General features: G+C 43.3%; 1 protein-coding gene across 2 annotated transcripts; it reads left to right on the top strand.

Annotated features, from left to right (window-relative positions):
* Positions 1-316: 316 nt before the first annotated feature.
* On the top strand, positions 317-15,636 carry rep15 (RAB15 effector protein). 2 transcript variants are annotated; one of them, XM_088996546.1, is made up of 3 exons: positions 317-422; positions 4,474-4,789; positions 14,775-15,636. In XM_088996546.1, the coding sequence occupies exons 2-3, from the start codon at positions 4,517-4,519 to the stop codon at positions 15,291-15,293; spliced, it is 792 nt and encodes a 263-aa protein (XP_088852672.1). In that variant the 5' UTR covers positions 317-422; positions 4,474-4,516; the 3' UTR covers positions 15,294-15,636. The 2 variants fall into 2 exon arrangements, with proteins under 2 accessions (XP_088852672.1, XP_088852671.1); XM_088996545.1 differs by having other exon boundaries at positions 14,748-15,622.
* The last annotated feature ends 442 nt before the right edge of the window (positions 15,637-16,078 follow it).

Below are 16,078 nucleotides of genomic sequence, written 5' to 3'. Positions count from 1 at the left end.
CAACGGTGTGTTCTAATTAAATAGTTTTTGAAATTGCTCATGCCAGTTTTGAAGTTCACTTTCCCAGGACTTTAAAATTGCTGTTTCTTTTTTATCGCTGTTAACTTTTGCTCCACTTTTGAAAATGAACATCCTCATTCAAGCCTCCCTTGAAAAACAGAGAAAGGAAACTTGTTTATCTGTCAAACCCTTCAGGCAAACCTCAGTTGAGAAAAAGCTTCTGCGACTTTATAACTGGTAAGATAACTTTTTGTTGACTTACGTAAAATGGCAAAAATTACCCCCTCCTTCCCTTGCTAATACTGTCACCTCCCATTTGAAGTTGAGATAGAAAGTCCTTCACTGTACTGAAGGTTCTCATGTGAAGGAAGAGGAGCAGAGGAACTGGACTTGAAACTGCATAAAACATTCGGGCCGTCCTGGTGAGCGCCACTTTTTTTAGCTCATAAATGCTGCTGGTTTGCACAAATTTGCAACCGTGATTTTTATCAGGAAAGTTGCAGCGCGCCATATGGCAGCACATTTGAATCTGATGAATCCTCCATTCCAAAACATAATTACATTTGTTGTGTATCTTATATCCCTGTTGATGACATTGCTGCTTTCAAGGTCAAGGTCAAGCTCATCTTTATTGTCAAATATGCTCTATGTACAAAATACAGTAGATATGTAATTTATTTCCCTTCAGTCCCAAGTGCAACATGCAAACACACTGTGCATGTTTTAATGCAGCTAAAGATATGGCAGTGAAACTCGACTGTATAAAAAAAAGACACATTCCACTGAGCAAGCAAAGACGTGCTTGCTCTTCCTCTGGAAAATGTGGAAGTTTTGCAGGATTTGCTCAATATCAGTTGTGTTTAAATCCACATTGTATGACTTCAAAGTACAGTATTCCATTTGGGAAGTTCCATCGTGCTGAAGACACATCGCCAGCTTTCTAAATAGCAGGGGTTCCTTTACTTTCATCCACCAATCCCTTTACTTTCCTCCACAAATGGAATGAATGGATATAGAATTTCCCCCCAAAATAATTACCACTTATAAACAACAATCGAAATGAACATTTATTTCTTTTATCAACTGAACTATTCAGAACTATTCAGAAAGCCTTTAATAGTCCAACAATGGGGACATTTGCAGTCCACAGCAGCAATTTGAAAGGGGAAAAAACTGTACATAGTGAAAGGGGGTTGTGGGGTGTGGTGGAGGTGAACAGATTAAAAAAAACTGTACATAGGGCAAATATAAGAAAAGCATATTAAGTTTTGCCTTGTCGCTTTGCTATCCTCACTGTAGCAACATTCTGGATAATACCCATAAATAATATAATAAAATCTAATATCAGTGTCTGAGACTCATGACAAAAAGTTAGCGGACACCAGGGCAGACAACTCTGAAAAGTTGCCTGCCCCGTTTTTCACAACGTGAAACACAATAAGATAATTAATGGCAAAAAAAAAAACATTGTTGCAAAGTATTAAGGATTTTTTTTTATGAAGGATGTATCTACCACAAATGTTCCCTTGCTTAATTTATAGTAAATATCCATTGCTGATTATTTTGCTCCAGTTGTCGTTTGTCCATACACTGTTCGGCATGTTGCTCAATGCAACGTTTGAGTTGCGTCGGCTGCTACAAGCCACGTGAACTCCTCTTTCCACCATGCTTTTAATAATAATAATAATAATAATATAATAATAATAATAATAATAATAATAATAATAATAATAATAATACGTCTGTAAGCTCTCAGTCGTACAGGAGTGGTCCATCGATGAGAAGGTTTCTTCCGCCGTCATCTGTACAAATTTGAAAGTTTCGGACGTTTCGCCTCCTATCCAAGAGGCTTCGTCAGCGAACTAAAGTCTGACTGGTCGTATCGGCCCTATTTATATATCCCTAATGTCCAGCCACGGCGGCGCCGGACACAGCTATGATAGGTCCCTACTCTCAGGTTGGGGGGAGCAGAGGACCACTCCCTGTGGCCCCACTGATTGTTCCTACATTCCTGACTAACGACTGGCCCATTTCCCCAACTCCCACCGGTATCACCTCATCAGCATTACGAATGTTGCCTAACCTGTTTTGCCTAAGCAGGCTATTGTGTGAACGATCCAAATTGAACCTCACCCCACCAGACCGGTTTAACGAAGGATTTTGTTGTTTTATAAGAATCGCTTCTTTTACCCCCCTTTCAAACCATCTATGTTCTTTCGCTAAGATTTTAACCCCATTGTTGTCAAATGAGTGGTTGCTAGCTTTTAGGTGCAAATGTACTGCCGATTGAGGCCCACTTGTATTATCCCTGCGTTGTTGATAAAGTTTTTTTTTTAGAATTTGTTGAGTCTCCCCAATGTACTGCTCTTTACAATTTTCATTCTTACAATGTATGGAGTAAACTACATTACTTTGTTTTTTACTTTGTAGCCTATCTTTTGGATGCACAAATTTTTGCCTTAACGTGTTTATCGGTTTGAAATAAGTAGGAATTTTGTGTTGCCATTTTTCAGAAACTCCTGCAATGTAAGGTACTGCTACTCCTCTCCTTTTTGTATCTTGAGAATTATTGGTTTCATTTCCTATTCTTTCTTTCTGAAATTTGTTGAATGACCACTGAGGGTACCCACAGTTAGTGAGTGCTCTCCTGATATGTTTTCACTCCCTTGAAGAAGTTATTGGCCACCTGGGCGAGGACGTTTTTTAAGTTGTATGCCCGACGTAAAGGTTGCATGCCCCGGGCGTCCAGGCAGACATTATTTCAGAAACTGCTAATATGCATTATGATTTGTATCATATTTTATTTACTTATTTTTTTACGGACCTTGGCAGGTGGTGATCCTTCATTTACTTTATTTATTAACTCCTTGTGAAAATTGTAGAAAAAGTGAAAGGTGTTTGACTCGTGTTTTCTCTGATTTCCATCGATCCATTTTCCGCACAGTTTAATCCTCACAAGCATCGCGGGGGGTGCTGGAGCCCATCAGCCATCTTCGGGCACCAGGCGGGGGACACCCTGAATTGGTTGACAGGCAATCGCAGGGTCGTCGAAGACAAACAAACATCTGCACTCACAGATACAAGGGACAATTTGGAGTTTTCAATCAGCCTGCCATGCATGTTTTTGGAATGTGGGAGTTAAACACATGCAAGCTCGGAGAGAACATGCAAATTCCACACAGGGAGGCCAGAGCAGGTCTTGAAATCATGACATCTGCACTGTGAAGTCGGTGTACTTAAAGAGTTTGATGTTTCACTTTATTCGAAAGTACGTTCGTTGTCAGATCTCCCATGGAAGTGACACGCAGATCGTGGAGTCGAGCAAGTCGTGCTGGGAAACTCCGTCCAACGCTGTACGGGTCTCTGCGAATCGCGTGTGTTTCTGAGTCTGAGTCCGAATGGTTCTGCCCCGTGATTCCCTCCAATCACGCTGTCCCACGCTGGCTACTTATATACTGTTGGCCTGCGTGGGAATGCGTCAAGCTCACTTGAAAGACATCAAGGACATCAACGGGTTGAAAGGTGCACTTCCGCGTGTGGCGTCACACGTGTGTATGATTTTGAAGTGCGCCTTTCAACCCTTTCATGTCTTTCAATTCCTTAATCTCCTTGATGTGCGTCTCACCCTGACGCATAGCACACGCTTGAAAATTGTATAAAAGGAGCTGTCGCGGGACAGAGAGATTGGGCGAACCACGGGGCAGAATCATATCAGACTCATCTCGGACTCACGCCCGGCTCGTGCCGGGCGTCGGACGGACATCACGGCACGACTTGTTCAACTCCACGCCACGATCAAGCTCTGCGCGTCACTTGCCTGGGAGATCTGACAACGAACCTACTTACAAATAAAGAGAAACATCAAACTCTTTACGCGTAACGCCACATACTAACCACTGGACTACCAGGCTGCCCCTCGTCTCTGATTTGAATTCATTGGACATTATCTGCTAGCTCAAAAGACAATGTTGAGAAAAAAAGATATTTGGCTAAATTACTGTGAAAAACACAAGATCAAAATGTAACAAAGACCATCATTTTCACTGCATTGTAATGTTGTGATTGGAGGATTGAGCCTTTTCCATTGCTCGTCCCTCTATCTGGAATGACACCCCACTGAATATTCAGCAAGCCACCCGCTGCACATCTTAAACACTCCTCAAAACTCACTTGTACCAAAGAATACAAGAGAGTTTGACTCGGTGTAACTCAGACTTGATTTTTTTTTACTCCTTAGTGCTTTTGTTCCTCATTTATTACTTTATTGTTGTGTATATGTTAGTTGCTCCGCGTACAGTTCATTGTTTGCAGGTTGGCGGTTTGAAAGTGCTCTATAAATATGTACAGTTGAGTTTTTGCTCGCAATACCAAGCAAAAAAAGCCCCGCTGGCAATCTAAATAAAGGCAAGCTTAGTGTTGTACGTTGTTGCTGGTATCATATTTGACTCATGTCACTTATATTCTTCTCCCCAGTGAATTGGTGAGACCCCAGTCCGATCTTCAGTGTCCGTCTAGCATGGGAAAGAACATGAGTAAACCTTCCGCTAAGCCCTTTCAGGATGTCTCCTTCTTCACCTCTTTTAAGCCCTACAACCCTCCCGCCACCAATAATGCACCCCCTCGACCGAGCATCTTCTCCACGCTAAGACGGCCCCCGGTGAGCAAGCCCAATGATTTCATCCCTCTCTTCAGTGACTGCATCACTGCTGCCTCATCCCGAACTCAGGAGTACCTTCTCTTCAAGGACCCAGAGGACAAGTTCCACCCCAGCCCAGACGCCCTCACCCAGGTAATATGTTGGCGCTGCATTACACCAGGGCTAGTGGCTGCTATCATTACAAACCCGTAAAGCCTCCAGCCTTGTAGTTGTTTTGAATTGTTTCATTGAATTACTTTGAGAAACATGAACAACATTTTTTTTCCCAATCCAATTTGGGCTGACATGTTTGTGTGAGATCTGTTCCACGTTTGGGTTTGACAGGAAAGTGGAGGGCAAGAAGACTTGCACATTCGGTTCAAGGTTTTGACATTGCCCTGTGGTTAATTGTATTTTTTATGTCTCTCCGGCTCTCTCCATCTCTCTCTCTGTCTCTCTCTCCGTCTCTCTCTCCATCTCTCTTTCCGTGTCTTTGTCTCACTCACTCACTCACTCACTCACTCACTCACTCACTCACTCACTCACTCACTCACTCACTCACTCATTCACTCTGTCTCCCCCTCCCTCTCCGCCACACACATATATATATATATATATATATATATATATATATATATATATATATATATATATATATATATATATATATATATATATATATATATATATATATATATATATATATATATATATATATATATATATATATCAGAATCAGAATCAGAATCATCTTTATTGCCAAGTATGTAGAACACACAAGGAATTTGTTTCCGGTAGAACACGCTGCACTAGTATCGTCGTCAAAAAACTGCTAAGTGGCACTATACAGTTCCATTTTGGCTACTAAAAAATGTCGATATAACCGGACTATCGATATATCCGATCCTGCGCCGAACTGCATTAACAAAAGCCGCCAAAAGAGGGCAGCCAAGCGCCATATAAGAAACGGAGCTGGCCATGTGCTCCCATTTAGTGCCTCTTTTTTTTGGGTGAGAGATGTTCCCCCAACGTTGCCTCAAAATGGCACGTATAATTCTTTAATGATTGCAAACATGTATGCTTTCATCTTCAGAACTACAGTGTATTTGAATCATATTCATAACTGGCTGTGTAACAAGAAAGCATATTATCCGAATCTGAAGCCATTGTTTGGATTCACAAGCAATGCAAGACGTCTTGGCGTGAAGTCCTTTTTATTGGTGTTTTGCATTTGAATAAAAAGTGACATCGGTTGTCCTTTAATACACAATATGGAATGTTAATAATGTTCAAAATCATCACGCTTCAGCAGACAAAACAAGAAACATTGTTGCAAAAACGATTGCATACAGTTGGCATGTACATAACACAACAGGGAAACTGCAACGCTTACATCTTACTGTATTATGTATACAATTTAAAAAAGTCATCAATCTTCTTCTGCTTCCCATTTTTACCTTTTAACACAAACACTTCAATCTCGTCTGCTACACACGAGCTAGCGCAGGGGTGGGCAAACTTTTTGACTCGCGGGCCGCATTGGGTTCTAAAATTTGACAGAGGGGCCGGGCCAGGAGCATTTGGAGGGAGTGTTTGGGCCGGAAATACTCCGAACAAGTTATGTCCATAATTTATAAAATCACTTCAAATGACTTTGACTGAGCGTATTTTACAAATATTCCACAGCATATAGCTATAGTTTACGTTTTAAGACTTGCGCTGAATATTCATGAAGTCTTGTTTTCGAGTTGATGACGATCCCCATGTGACGTCACGTTTGGACCGCCCCTGACCGAGAAAGCGACATACAATGCATTTTGGGTACTTTGTTTGGTCTGAAAACTTCGTGTTGATCCGTGTTGATGGCGAAATTAGAAGGAAAACATAAATAACGCCATGGTGAATCGTTGTGTGTTGCACCAAGACAACTATTTGATATTCGCTGACACAAATTCCCAGCTGACAAATCAGCCCATTTCCAACGGAGCTTGGGCGCAATCTTCTACATTTTCTGGGTGCTACATTGCTGTCATTGACGGCTCGAATTGATATGGGAGGACTCCTTGAATCAATTGCAAACATTTAGGCTTTCCTCTTCAGAACTATTTGAATCATATTCATAACTGGATGAGTAACAAGAAAACATCTTCTCCGAATCTGAAGCCATGGTTTTGATTCTCGAGCAAGGCAAGACGTCTTGGCATGACGTCACGAACAAGGGGGTGGGACCTTCTGAAACTTGCCATTTCCGGATTCATTTTGAAATCATTTTTATTTGTGTTTTTCATTTAACTAAAAATATCAGCCTGCCTGATTTGGGTATTTTAGATGCTATAAAACGTTTTTCTGATGTCAGTGGGAAACAAAAAAAATGGTGCCGGTTGTCCTTTAAATGTAGTATGTACAAACCGCATAGCACAGTAAGAATACTACAACCCAATTTAGTAACTGTCTTTCAAATGTCCCTGATCAGTTAATACATTTGTCTCAAGGAATATGGCCTTTACATACTACAGTATTTCGCAGATACTTGGAGGAGGAAATGGAAATATATTAAAATAACATATGCACTGTGATTTATCAAGATTGTTTTTAATAAGTTTTCATTGAAGGGGCAAAGTTAAAGAAATCAACATTTATTGAAAAATGGAATCACTTTCAACATTCAAAACATATTATTACACAACGAAATATTCAAGCTCAATAATACCTACTTGTGTTAAATTCGCCAAATCATAGATGGTTTGTCCTGTCCGCGCGCTCAACAAACTCCTCTCAGACGCCCTCGCCTTCACGCGCAAACAATACACGTGTACCGTCGCCGAGCACACAGACATAGGCTACCAGCAGTTGAAATTTGCATACTCAGCACGGCAGCCAATCAGAAGCCTGCTTCTTTCTTCCGGACTTTATCAAGCGTTATAAAGTCGTGCAATTACATGTCATTTTCCAAAATAGATGCACCGAACCTCAGCCCAGAAGAAAGATTCAAAAGAAGCAAACAACATATGTGACGCTACAAAACGTACATTTACATTAAACCGTGACTGTGAAGTGTACGTGAGACTTCTGAAAGGGGCTTCGTGGCTCTTAAGGAGCAATGCAAACGCTGCATTGTGCACCACAATGACAATCGACTACTGCAGCAAAATCTACGGCCATGCACATTTACCGTAAATTAAGCAAGGTAGCGTTTGTAGTTGGTGCATTCTTCATTAAAAAAAAAACAAATGGTTGGTGGCAATGTTTTTTAATGTGATTGGTTTTCTCATTGTGCTTCAAGTTGTGAAAAAATGGGGCAGGCAACTTTTCAGTTATCTGCCCTGTTGTCCACTAACTTTTTGTCATGAGTTTCAGACACTGTTTTTACTATAATTTGGGCAAGTTCGGCGGGCCGGATTAAAAAGCCTAACGGGCCGTATGTGGCCCGCGGGCCGTAGTTTGTCCATGTCTGAGCTAGCGTCTGAAAATGAAAATGGCTCTGCTACACGGGTGCTGGTCATGTAACAAACTCACGTGACCAAGTCGACCAATGGCGCGAACGATGGCGTGTCACGTAACCAAGTCACATGACCAAGTCGACCGATGGTGTGTCACGTAACCAAGACACGTGACCAAGTCGACCAATGGCGCGACCGATGGCGTGTCACGTGACCAAGACACGTGACCAAGTCGACCAATGCAAACAGCAAAATGGCCGGCGGGGGATTAAAAGGAGCAACGTAATAACCGGATTATCGTAATAACCGGGTATCGTACTAAACGGTACTAATTATACATAAAAAGACTAGAAATGTGCAAGGGAAATGAAAATAGTATCGTAATAAGCGGTACTATCGATATAACCGATATCGATATAACGAGACTTTACTGTATATGTATATAAAAAAAAAATCCGTGTCTCACCCACCATGGGTGGTGTCTGTCCCCCATTTTTTTAGCTCGGGTCCTCTACCAGAGGCCAGGAAGCTTGAGGGTTCTGCGCAGTATCCGTGCTGTTCCCAGCACTGCGCTTTTCTGGACCGAGATATCCGATGTTGTTCCCGGGATCTGTTGCAACCACTCGTCGAGTTTGGGGGTCACTGCCCCGAGTGCTCCGACCACCACAGGCACGACTGTCAACTTTACCTTCCAGGCTCTCTCCAGCTCCTCTCTGAGCCCATGGTATTTCTCGATTTTCTCATGTTCCTTCTTTCTGATGTTTCCATCACTCGGGACCGCTAATCCACGACAACGGCTTTCTTTTCCCCTTCATCTATGACCACGATATCTGGTTGGTTGGCCATTACTATCTTGTCCGTCTGTATCTGGAAGTCCCACAGGATCTTTGCTCGGTCATTCTCCACCACCTTGGGAGGTGTTTCCCATTTTGACCTTGGGGTTTCCAGTCCATACTCCGCACAGATGTTTCGGTAGACTATGCCAGCCACCTGGTTATGGCGCTCCATGTAGGCTTTCCCTGCCAGCATCTTACACCCTGCAGTTATGTGTTGGATTGTCTCGGGTGCCTCTTTGCACAACCTACACCTTGGGTCTTGTCTGGTGTGGTATATCCCTGCCTCTATGGCTCTGGTGTTCAGGGCCTGCTCTTGGGCAGCCAGGATGAGTGCCTCTGTGCTGTCCTTTAGGCCAGCCCTCTCTAGCCACTGATATGACTTCTTGAGAGCAGCCACTTCTGCTATGGTTCGGTGGTACATCCCGTGTAGGGGCTTTTCCTCCCATCCCTCTTCCATCACCTCATCCTCTGTTCCCCGTTGTCTGAGACAATCTCTGAGTACATCATCCGTTGGAGCCTTCTCTTTGATGTAGTCATGGAGCTTGGATGTTTCATCCTGGACAGTGGCTCTCACACTCACTAGTCCCCAGCCTCCTTCCTTACGGCTTGTGTATAGTCTCAGGTTGCTGGACTTCGGATGGAACCCTCCTGCATGGTGAGGAGTTTTCGGGTCTTAACATCCGTGGTCTGTTCTTGCCATTGAGCTGGCTTCTCAGGACTTGCCTCACCCGCTGGAGGTATTTGGTCGTAGCTGCTTTCCTTGTTGTGAGTTCGAGGTTGCCATTGGCCTGTGGCATACCGAGGTACTTGTAGCTGTTTTCAATGTCTGCTATTGTTCCTTCAGGGAGTGAGATAGATAGATAGATAGATAGATAGATAGATAGATAGATAGATAGATAGATAGATAGATAGATAGATAGATAGATAGATAGATAGATAGATAGATAGATAGATAGATAGATAGATGTGTCAGGAAGGGGATCCGACGTGAAAAATGTTTCCAAAACAAATATGCGAATCAAACCTCTAAATTCCACACCGGATCGGTCGAGGCCCGGGTTAACAACGGCCGCCATTGGTACTGTTGACCTTCAGGGTGCAAGTGGAAAATGGACTACTGTTGGTCGAAGAAGGAGAGGAGGGAGGTGTGCTCGGAGGAAAAGAGAGAAATGGAACGGCAAGAGTATAGAACGAAGAGTAGGAACTTTGAATGTAGGAACAATGACAGGTAAAGGTCGAGAGCTGGTTGACATGATGCAGAGAAGGAAGGTATACATACTGTGTGTCCAGGAGACCAGGTGGAAAGGGAGCAAGGCTACAAGCTTAGGGTCAGGGTTTAAGTTGTTCTATCATGGTGAAGACAGAAAGAGAAATTGAGTTGGGGTTATCTTAAAAGAGGAGTTTGTTAGGAATGTCTTAGAAGTAAAAAGAGTATCAGATAGAATGATGAAGCTAGAAATTGAAGGTTTGATGTTCAATGTTGTTTGTGGGTATGCCCCACAAGTAGGATGTGAGCTCGCAGAGAAGGAGGAATTTTGGTTGGACTTTGATGAAGTCATACAGAACATCCTGAGAAGTGAGAGGGTTGTAATTGGTGGAGACTTCAATGGACATGTTGGCGCAGGAAACAAAGATGATGAGGAGGTGATGGGTAGGTTTGGACTCCAGATGAGGAACGCTGAAGGACAGTTGACTTTGCTAAGAGAATGGAAATGGATATTGTGAATACTTTCTTTCAGAAGAGACAGGAACATAGGGTGACCTATAAGAATGAAGGCAGAACTACACAGGTAGACTACATTTTGTGTCTACGGCGCCATCTAAAGGAAATCAGTGACTGCAAAGTGGTGGTTGGTGAAAGTGTAGCCAGACAGCATAGGTTGGAGGTGTGTAGGATGACGCTGGCAGTGAGGAAGATGAAGAAACCAAAGGCTGAAGTGAGGACAAAATGGTGGAAGTTGAAAAACGAAGTGTTGCATAACATTTAGGAAGGAGGTAAGACAAGCACCGGGTGGGCAAGAGGTCCTTCCAGATGACTGGCAAACTACAGTGAACATAATCAGAGACACAGGTCGGAAAGTACTTGGTGTATCGAGTGGGAGAAAGGTAGATAAGGAGACTTGGTAGTGGAATGGGGAGGTGCAGGAGTGTATACAGAGAAAGAGGTTAGCAAAGAAGAAGTGGGACACTGAGAGGACGTACGAGAGTAGCCAGTAGTACAAGGAGATGCAGCGCACGGTTAAAAGTAAAGGTGGCTAAGGCCAAACAAGAGGGCTATGATGACTTGTATGCTCGGCTGGACAGCAAGGAAAGCGAGACTGATCTTTACAGGCTGGCGAGACAGAGAGACAAAGATGGTAAGGACCTGCAGCAGGTTCGGGTGATTAAGGATAGAGATGGCAATGTATTAACAGGTGCCAGTAGTGTGATGGCAAGATGGAAGGAGTACTTTGAAGAATTGATGAATGGGGAAAATGAGAAGGAACAAAGAGTAGAAGACGTGACTGTTGTGGACCAAGACGTAGCAAACATTAGCAAGGATGAAGTGAGGAGGGCGCTGAAAAGGATGAAGGGAGGAAAGGCACTCGGGCCTGATGATTTACCAATTGAGGTATGGAAGTGTCTTGGAGGTGGTCTTCCTGCCTGGGTTATTCAACAAGATCTTAGACGGTGAACAGATGCCTGAAGAATGGAGACGAAGTGTACTCATGCCCATTTTTAAGGAAAAGGAGATGTCCAGGCAGGCTGCAGCGGCTGGAGAAAATGTGTGATGTGTGATAGAAGGGTTTCAGCTAGGATGAAAGGAAAAGCGTATAAAACAGTGGTGAGACCAGCCATGATGTTTGGACTGGAGACAGTGCCGCTGAGCTGAACTGAGCTGAAGATTTTGAGGTTTTCTTTGGGAGTGACCAGGTTGGATAGGATCAGGAATGAGTACATTAGAGGGACAACTCATATTAGAGGCTTTGGAGAGAAAGTCAGACAAGCCAGACTTAGATGGTTTGGACATGTCCAGAGGAGAGAGAGCGACTATATCGGGAGAAGGATGCTGAGTCTTGTCTTGAACTGCCAGGCAGGAGACCGAGAGGAAGACCGAAGAGGAGGTTTATGGATGTGGTCAAAGAGGACATGAAGGTAGCTGGTGTGAGAGAAGAGGATGCACAAAACCGGGATCGATGGAGGACATTGATTCGCTGTGGCGACCCCTGAAGGGAAAAGCCGAAAGGAAAAGAAGAAGATATATAGATATAGATATATATTAGATTTATTCTCTAATCGTCATCATTATCTAATGACATGCCGGCTCAGACGTCACCCGGCCAAACAAGGTCTGCGTCAGGTGCTGGGGAACCAGAGCACCTTGATGAAAAATGGGCTACTGGAACAAAGCGGAGATGGACGAGATGCGATAGCATGGCTCTGTTGGAATGCTACTACTCAAGCAACCCTAGTCAGAGGGGTTACATGCGGAGAATGGGGGCTGAATGGTTACTTCGAAACCCACAGTCACGGTTGACCACGAAACAACTAGTAGCTCAGTGTTCCAATAGCCACAAACGGCAATTGCTATCACAACTTTAGATTGATGAGGTACAACACAAATTCCAAGGTGAAGGGACCCAGGCTGCCACATCAGAGGAAGAGGTTAGACGAGAGATTGGGACGCAAGCCCCAATGAATCAGGTGATTGGCAAAACCAGCCCCAATGAAGGAAATGCTGAGCGAAGCAGCAACTGACCTGAGAAATAAGATCATGGCAAGAATGAAAACTGGGCAACCAAGAAACCGATTACAACGGCTATGTGAAGTACCACCTGAAAGTCACAAGTTAGAGAATAGCAAACATATAGACAAACAGATGTATTTTACATTATACCCAGGAAATGCCACGCCATGTATCTATGGCCTGCCAAAAATACATAAAGAAGGATTCCCCCAACAATGTAGCCAAAGATTTTAAAACTACCTTAGCTCCGTTGGTTGGTAACACAGAATATCACATAGAGAACACCACAGGGTTTGTAGAGAGGATCAAAGACCATATATTGAGGACCTGAGGAAACTTTGGCATCATGATGTGACTTCTCTCTTTACATCTGTCCCAACCCCAGCAGCAGTCTCAGTGGTGAGGACGAGACTGCTGTCGGACATTTCTCTGCCTGAAAGAACCAAACTTAAAACGGATCACATCTGCCAATTATTGGAAATCTGCCTTAATACTACGTATTTTCAATTTAGGGAGAAATTTTACAAACAAATTCATGGTTGTGCTATGGGCTGACCAGTTTCACCCATAGTGGCTAATCTGTACATGGAAGAGATGGAGAAACAGGCCCTCACATCCTTCCCAGGGACAAAACCTAGTCACTGGTTTAGATATGTGGACGATACTTTTGTCATAATTAAAAAACAAGAAATTCAATCCTTCACAGATCACCTCAACTCGGTAGTCATCAACATTAAATTTACTCGTGAGGACATTAAAGAGAACCAACTAGCCTTCTTGGATTGTAAAGTAATTATAAAAGAGGACAGAGCGCTAAAAACAGAAGTCTTTAGGAAGGCTACGCACACTGACCAATACTTACTTTTTGATTCTAACCACCCTTTACAACACAAACTAGGAGTTATCAGAACCATCCAGCATACGGCTAAACTAATACCAACAAGCACTGAAGGTAGAGAAAAGGAATAAAAACATATCAGGAGAGCACTCACGAACTGTGGGTACCCTCAGTGGTCATTCAACGAATGGCAGAAATAAAGAATAGGGAATGAAACCAAAAATTCTCAAGATACAAAAAGGAGAGGAGTAGCAGTACCTTACATTGCAGGAGTTTCTGAAAAACTATAAAGAGTCCTTTGGCAGCACAAAATTCCTACTTATTTCAAACCGATAAACACGTTCAGGCAAAAATTAGTGCATCCAAAAGATAGGCTGCCAAATAAAAAACAAAATAATGTAGTTTATTCAATACATTGTAAGAATGAAAATTGTAAGGAGCAGTACATTGGGGAGACTCAACAAATTCTAAAAAAAAAAGACTTTATCAACATCGCAGGGATAATACGAGTGGGCCTCAATCGGCAGTACATTTGCACCTAAAAGCTAGCAACCACTCATTTGACGACAATGAGGTTAAAATCTTAGCGAAAGAATATAGATGTTTGAAAGGGGAGTAAAAGAAGCGATTCTCATAAAACAACAAAATCCTTCGTTAAACCGGTCCGGTGGGGTGAGGTTCAATTTGGATCGTTCATGCAATAGCCTGCTTACGTCTGTGTAAGCTCTCAGTCGTACAGGAGTGGTCCATCGATGAGAAGGTTTCTTCAGCCGTCATCTGTACAAATGTGAAGGTTTCGGACGTTTCGCCTCCTATCCAAGAGGCTTCGTCAGCGAACTAAAGTCTGACTGGTCGTATCGGCCCCATTTATACCTGGACATTAGGGATATATAAATGGGGGCCGATACGACCAGTCAGACTTTAGTTCGCTGACGAAGCCTCTTGGATAGGAGGCGAAACGTCCGAAACCTTCACATTTATACAGATGGCGGCTGAAGAAACCTTCTCATCAATAGCCTGCTTAGGCAAAACAGGTTAGACAACATTCGCAATGCTGATGAGGTGATACCGGAGGGAGGGGGGGAAACAGGCCAGTCGTTAGTCAGGAATGTAGGAACAATCAGTGGTCAAATAACTATACAGGATAACGTTATCGCGAGTAGAAAGTTGTCATTAAATGCAAATCCCAAGTAAGTCCACTATTTGTTTTTTCCACCAATGACCGCTTCCAATTTCTTTGAGATGAATACCCCTTCTATATCTAATGCAGATCTTCCTCATGACCTACATCTCCCAGAGTGTCAACCTCAACTTGACCGACACCTTTAACTGCACGGCCATGACCCCTGGGCAACGCATCCTGCTGGGGGCCGATTGGGTGTGGGCCGTGTTGGAGAAGTCCACCAAGAACCCTTGCATCCAGATCGCAGTGCAGGTGCTCCATCTTTCGGAGAAAGAGGGCGGTGAAGAGGATGGCGTTCTCCCAGAGACATACAGCGAGAGCGTCCAAATGGCACAGAGGGAGTCCAGTGACAGAAACATGTACGAGAGGATGGTGGACTTCTGCACTTCGGTCGGCAAGGACTGCTACGCTCTATTCCTGTTCTTCGGGAGGAAAAACGACAAGAGCAATATCTACGGAGTTCTCAGCAACAACTTTGAAGCAGCCACAGGGAAGTGCGACAAGATTGACAGAGCTCTCTTGGAGAACTTCTTCAAGGGGTCGCGGTACCTGCAGACACCTTCCGGGATGATGCAGTCCATTGTCTCTCGGAACGAAGGAGACCCACTTACCCTCATGATTAAATTCAGCTGATGCCCAAGATCTTGAGTTTAAGATAATCATATTCTCAAAAGAAATTCTTCGCATGTGTAACAATTTCATGTACAATTTCAGCACAAGTTTGTGATCTAAATAAAATAATTATTGCGAGCATAAATCCATTATCTTTGTAAAACTTCAATTTCACTCATTGCCAGTAAGATTTGAACTGGCATTGAAGAGTAAATTTAGATTAAGAAATACAAATAATTGTGATTGTAAAATCATTTCCAAGGATGCTCACTTCTATGGCTTTCTGCGGCTCTTTCATCAAAGTTCACTCTGATTAAACAAAGCCATTTTGAGACGAGACTGTTGTCCTCAGGATGTAGTGGCCACCGAGCTTTTACAGTTAGCTTTTCATCTCAGAGAGAGATCACAAGGAGAAGAGAGAGAGAAGGGGGGAGAGAAAGGAAAAGAGAGGGGGGAGAGAGAGAGAAAGAGAGAGAGAGAGCTTTTATGGTTAGCTTTTCATCTCCGAGACAGATAACAAGGAGAAGGGGGAGAGAAAGATAGGGGAAGAGAGAGTAAAGAGAGAGAGGGAGAGAGAGAGAGGGAGAGAGAGAGGGAGAGAGAGAGAGAGACAGAGAGAGAGAGACAGAGAGAGGAGAGAAAGGAAGATAGCAGGAGAGGGAGAGAGAGAGAGAGAGACACAGAGTGAGAGAGAGAGAGAGAGAGAGAGAGAGAGAGAGAGAGAGAGAGAGAGAGAGAGAGAGAGAGAGAGAGAGAGAGAGAGAGAGAGAGAGAGAGAGAGAGAGAGAGATCGCTTTTATGGTTAG

This window comes from Hippocampus bargibanti, linkage group LG05, assembly GCF_051943395.1.
Source record: "Hippocampus bargibanti isolate YZ-2025 linkage group LG05, ASM5194339v1, whole genome shotgun sequence".
Classification (NCBI taxonomy): Eukaryota; Metazoa; Chordata; class Actinopteri; order Syngnathiformes; family Syngnathidae; genus Hippocampus; species Hippocampus bargibanti.
Note: the sequence above shows the minus strand (reverse complement) of the source record. Positions and strands in the feature narration are given on the sequence as shown.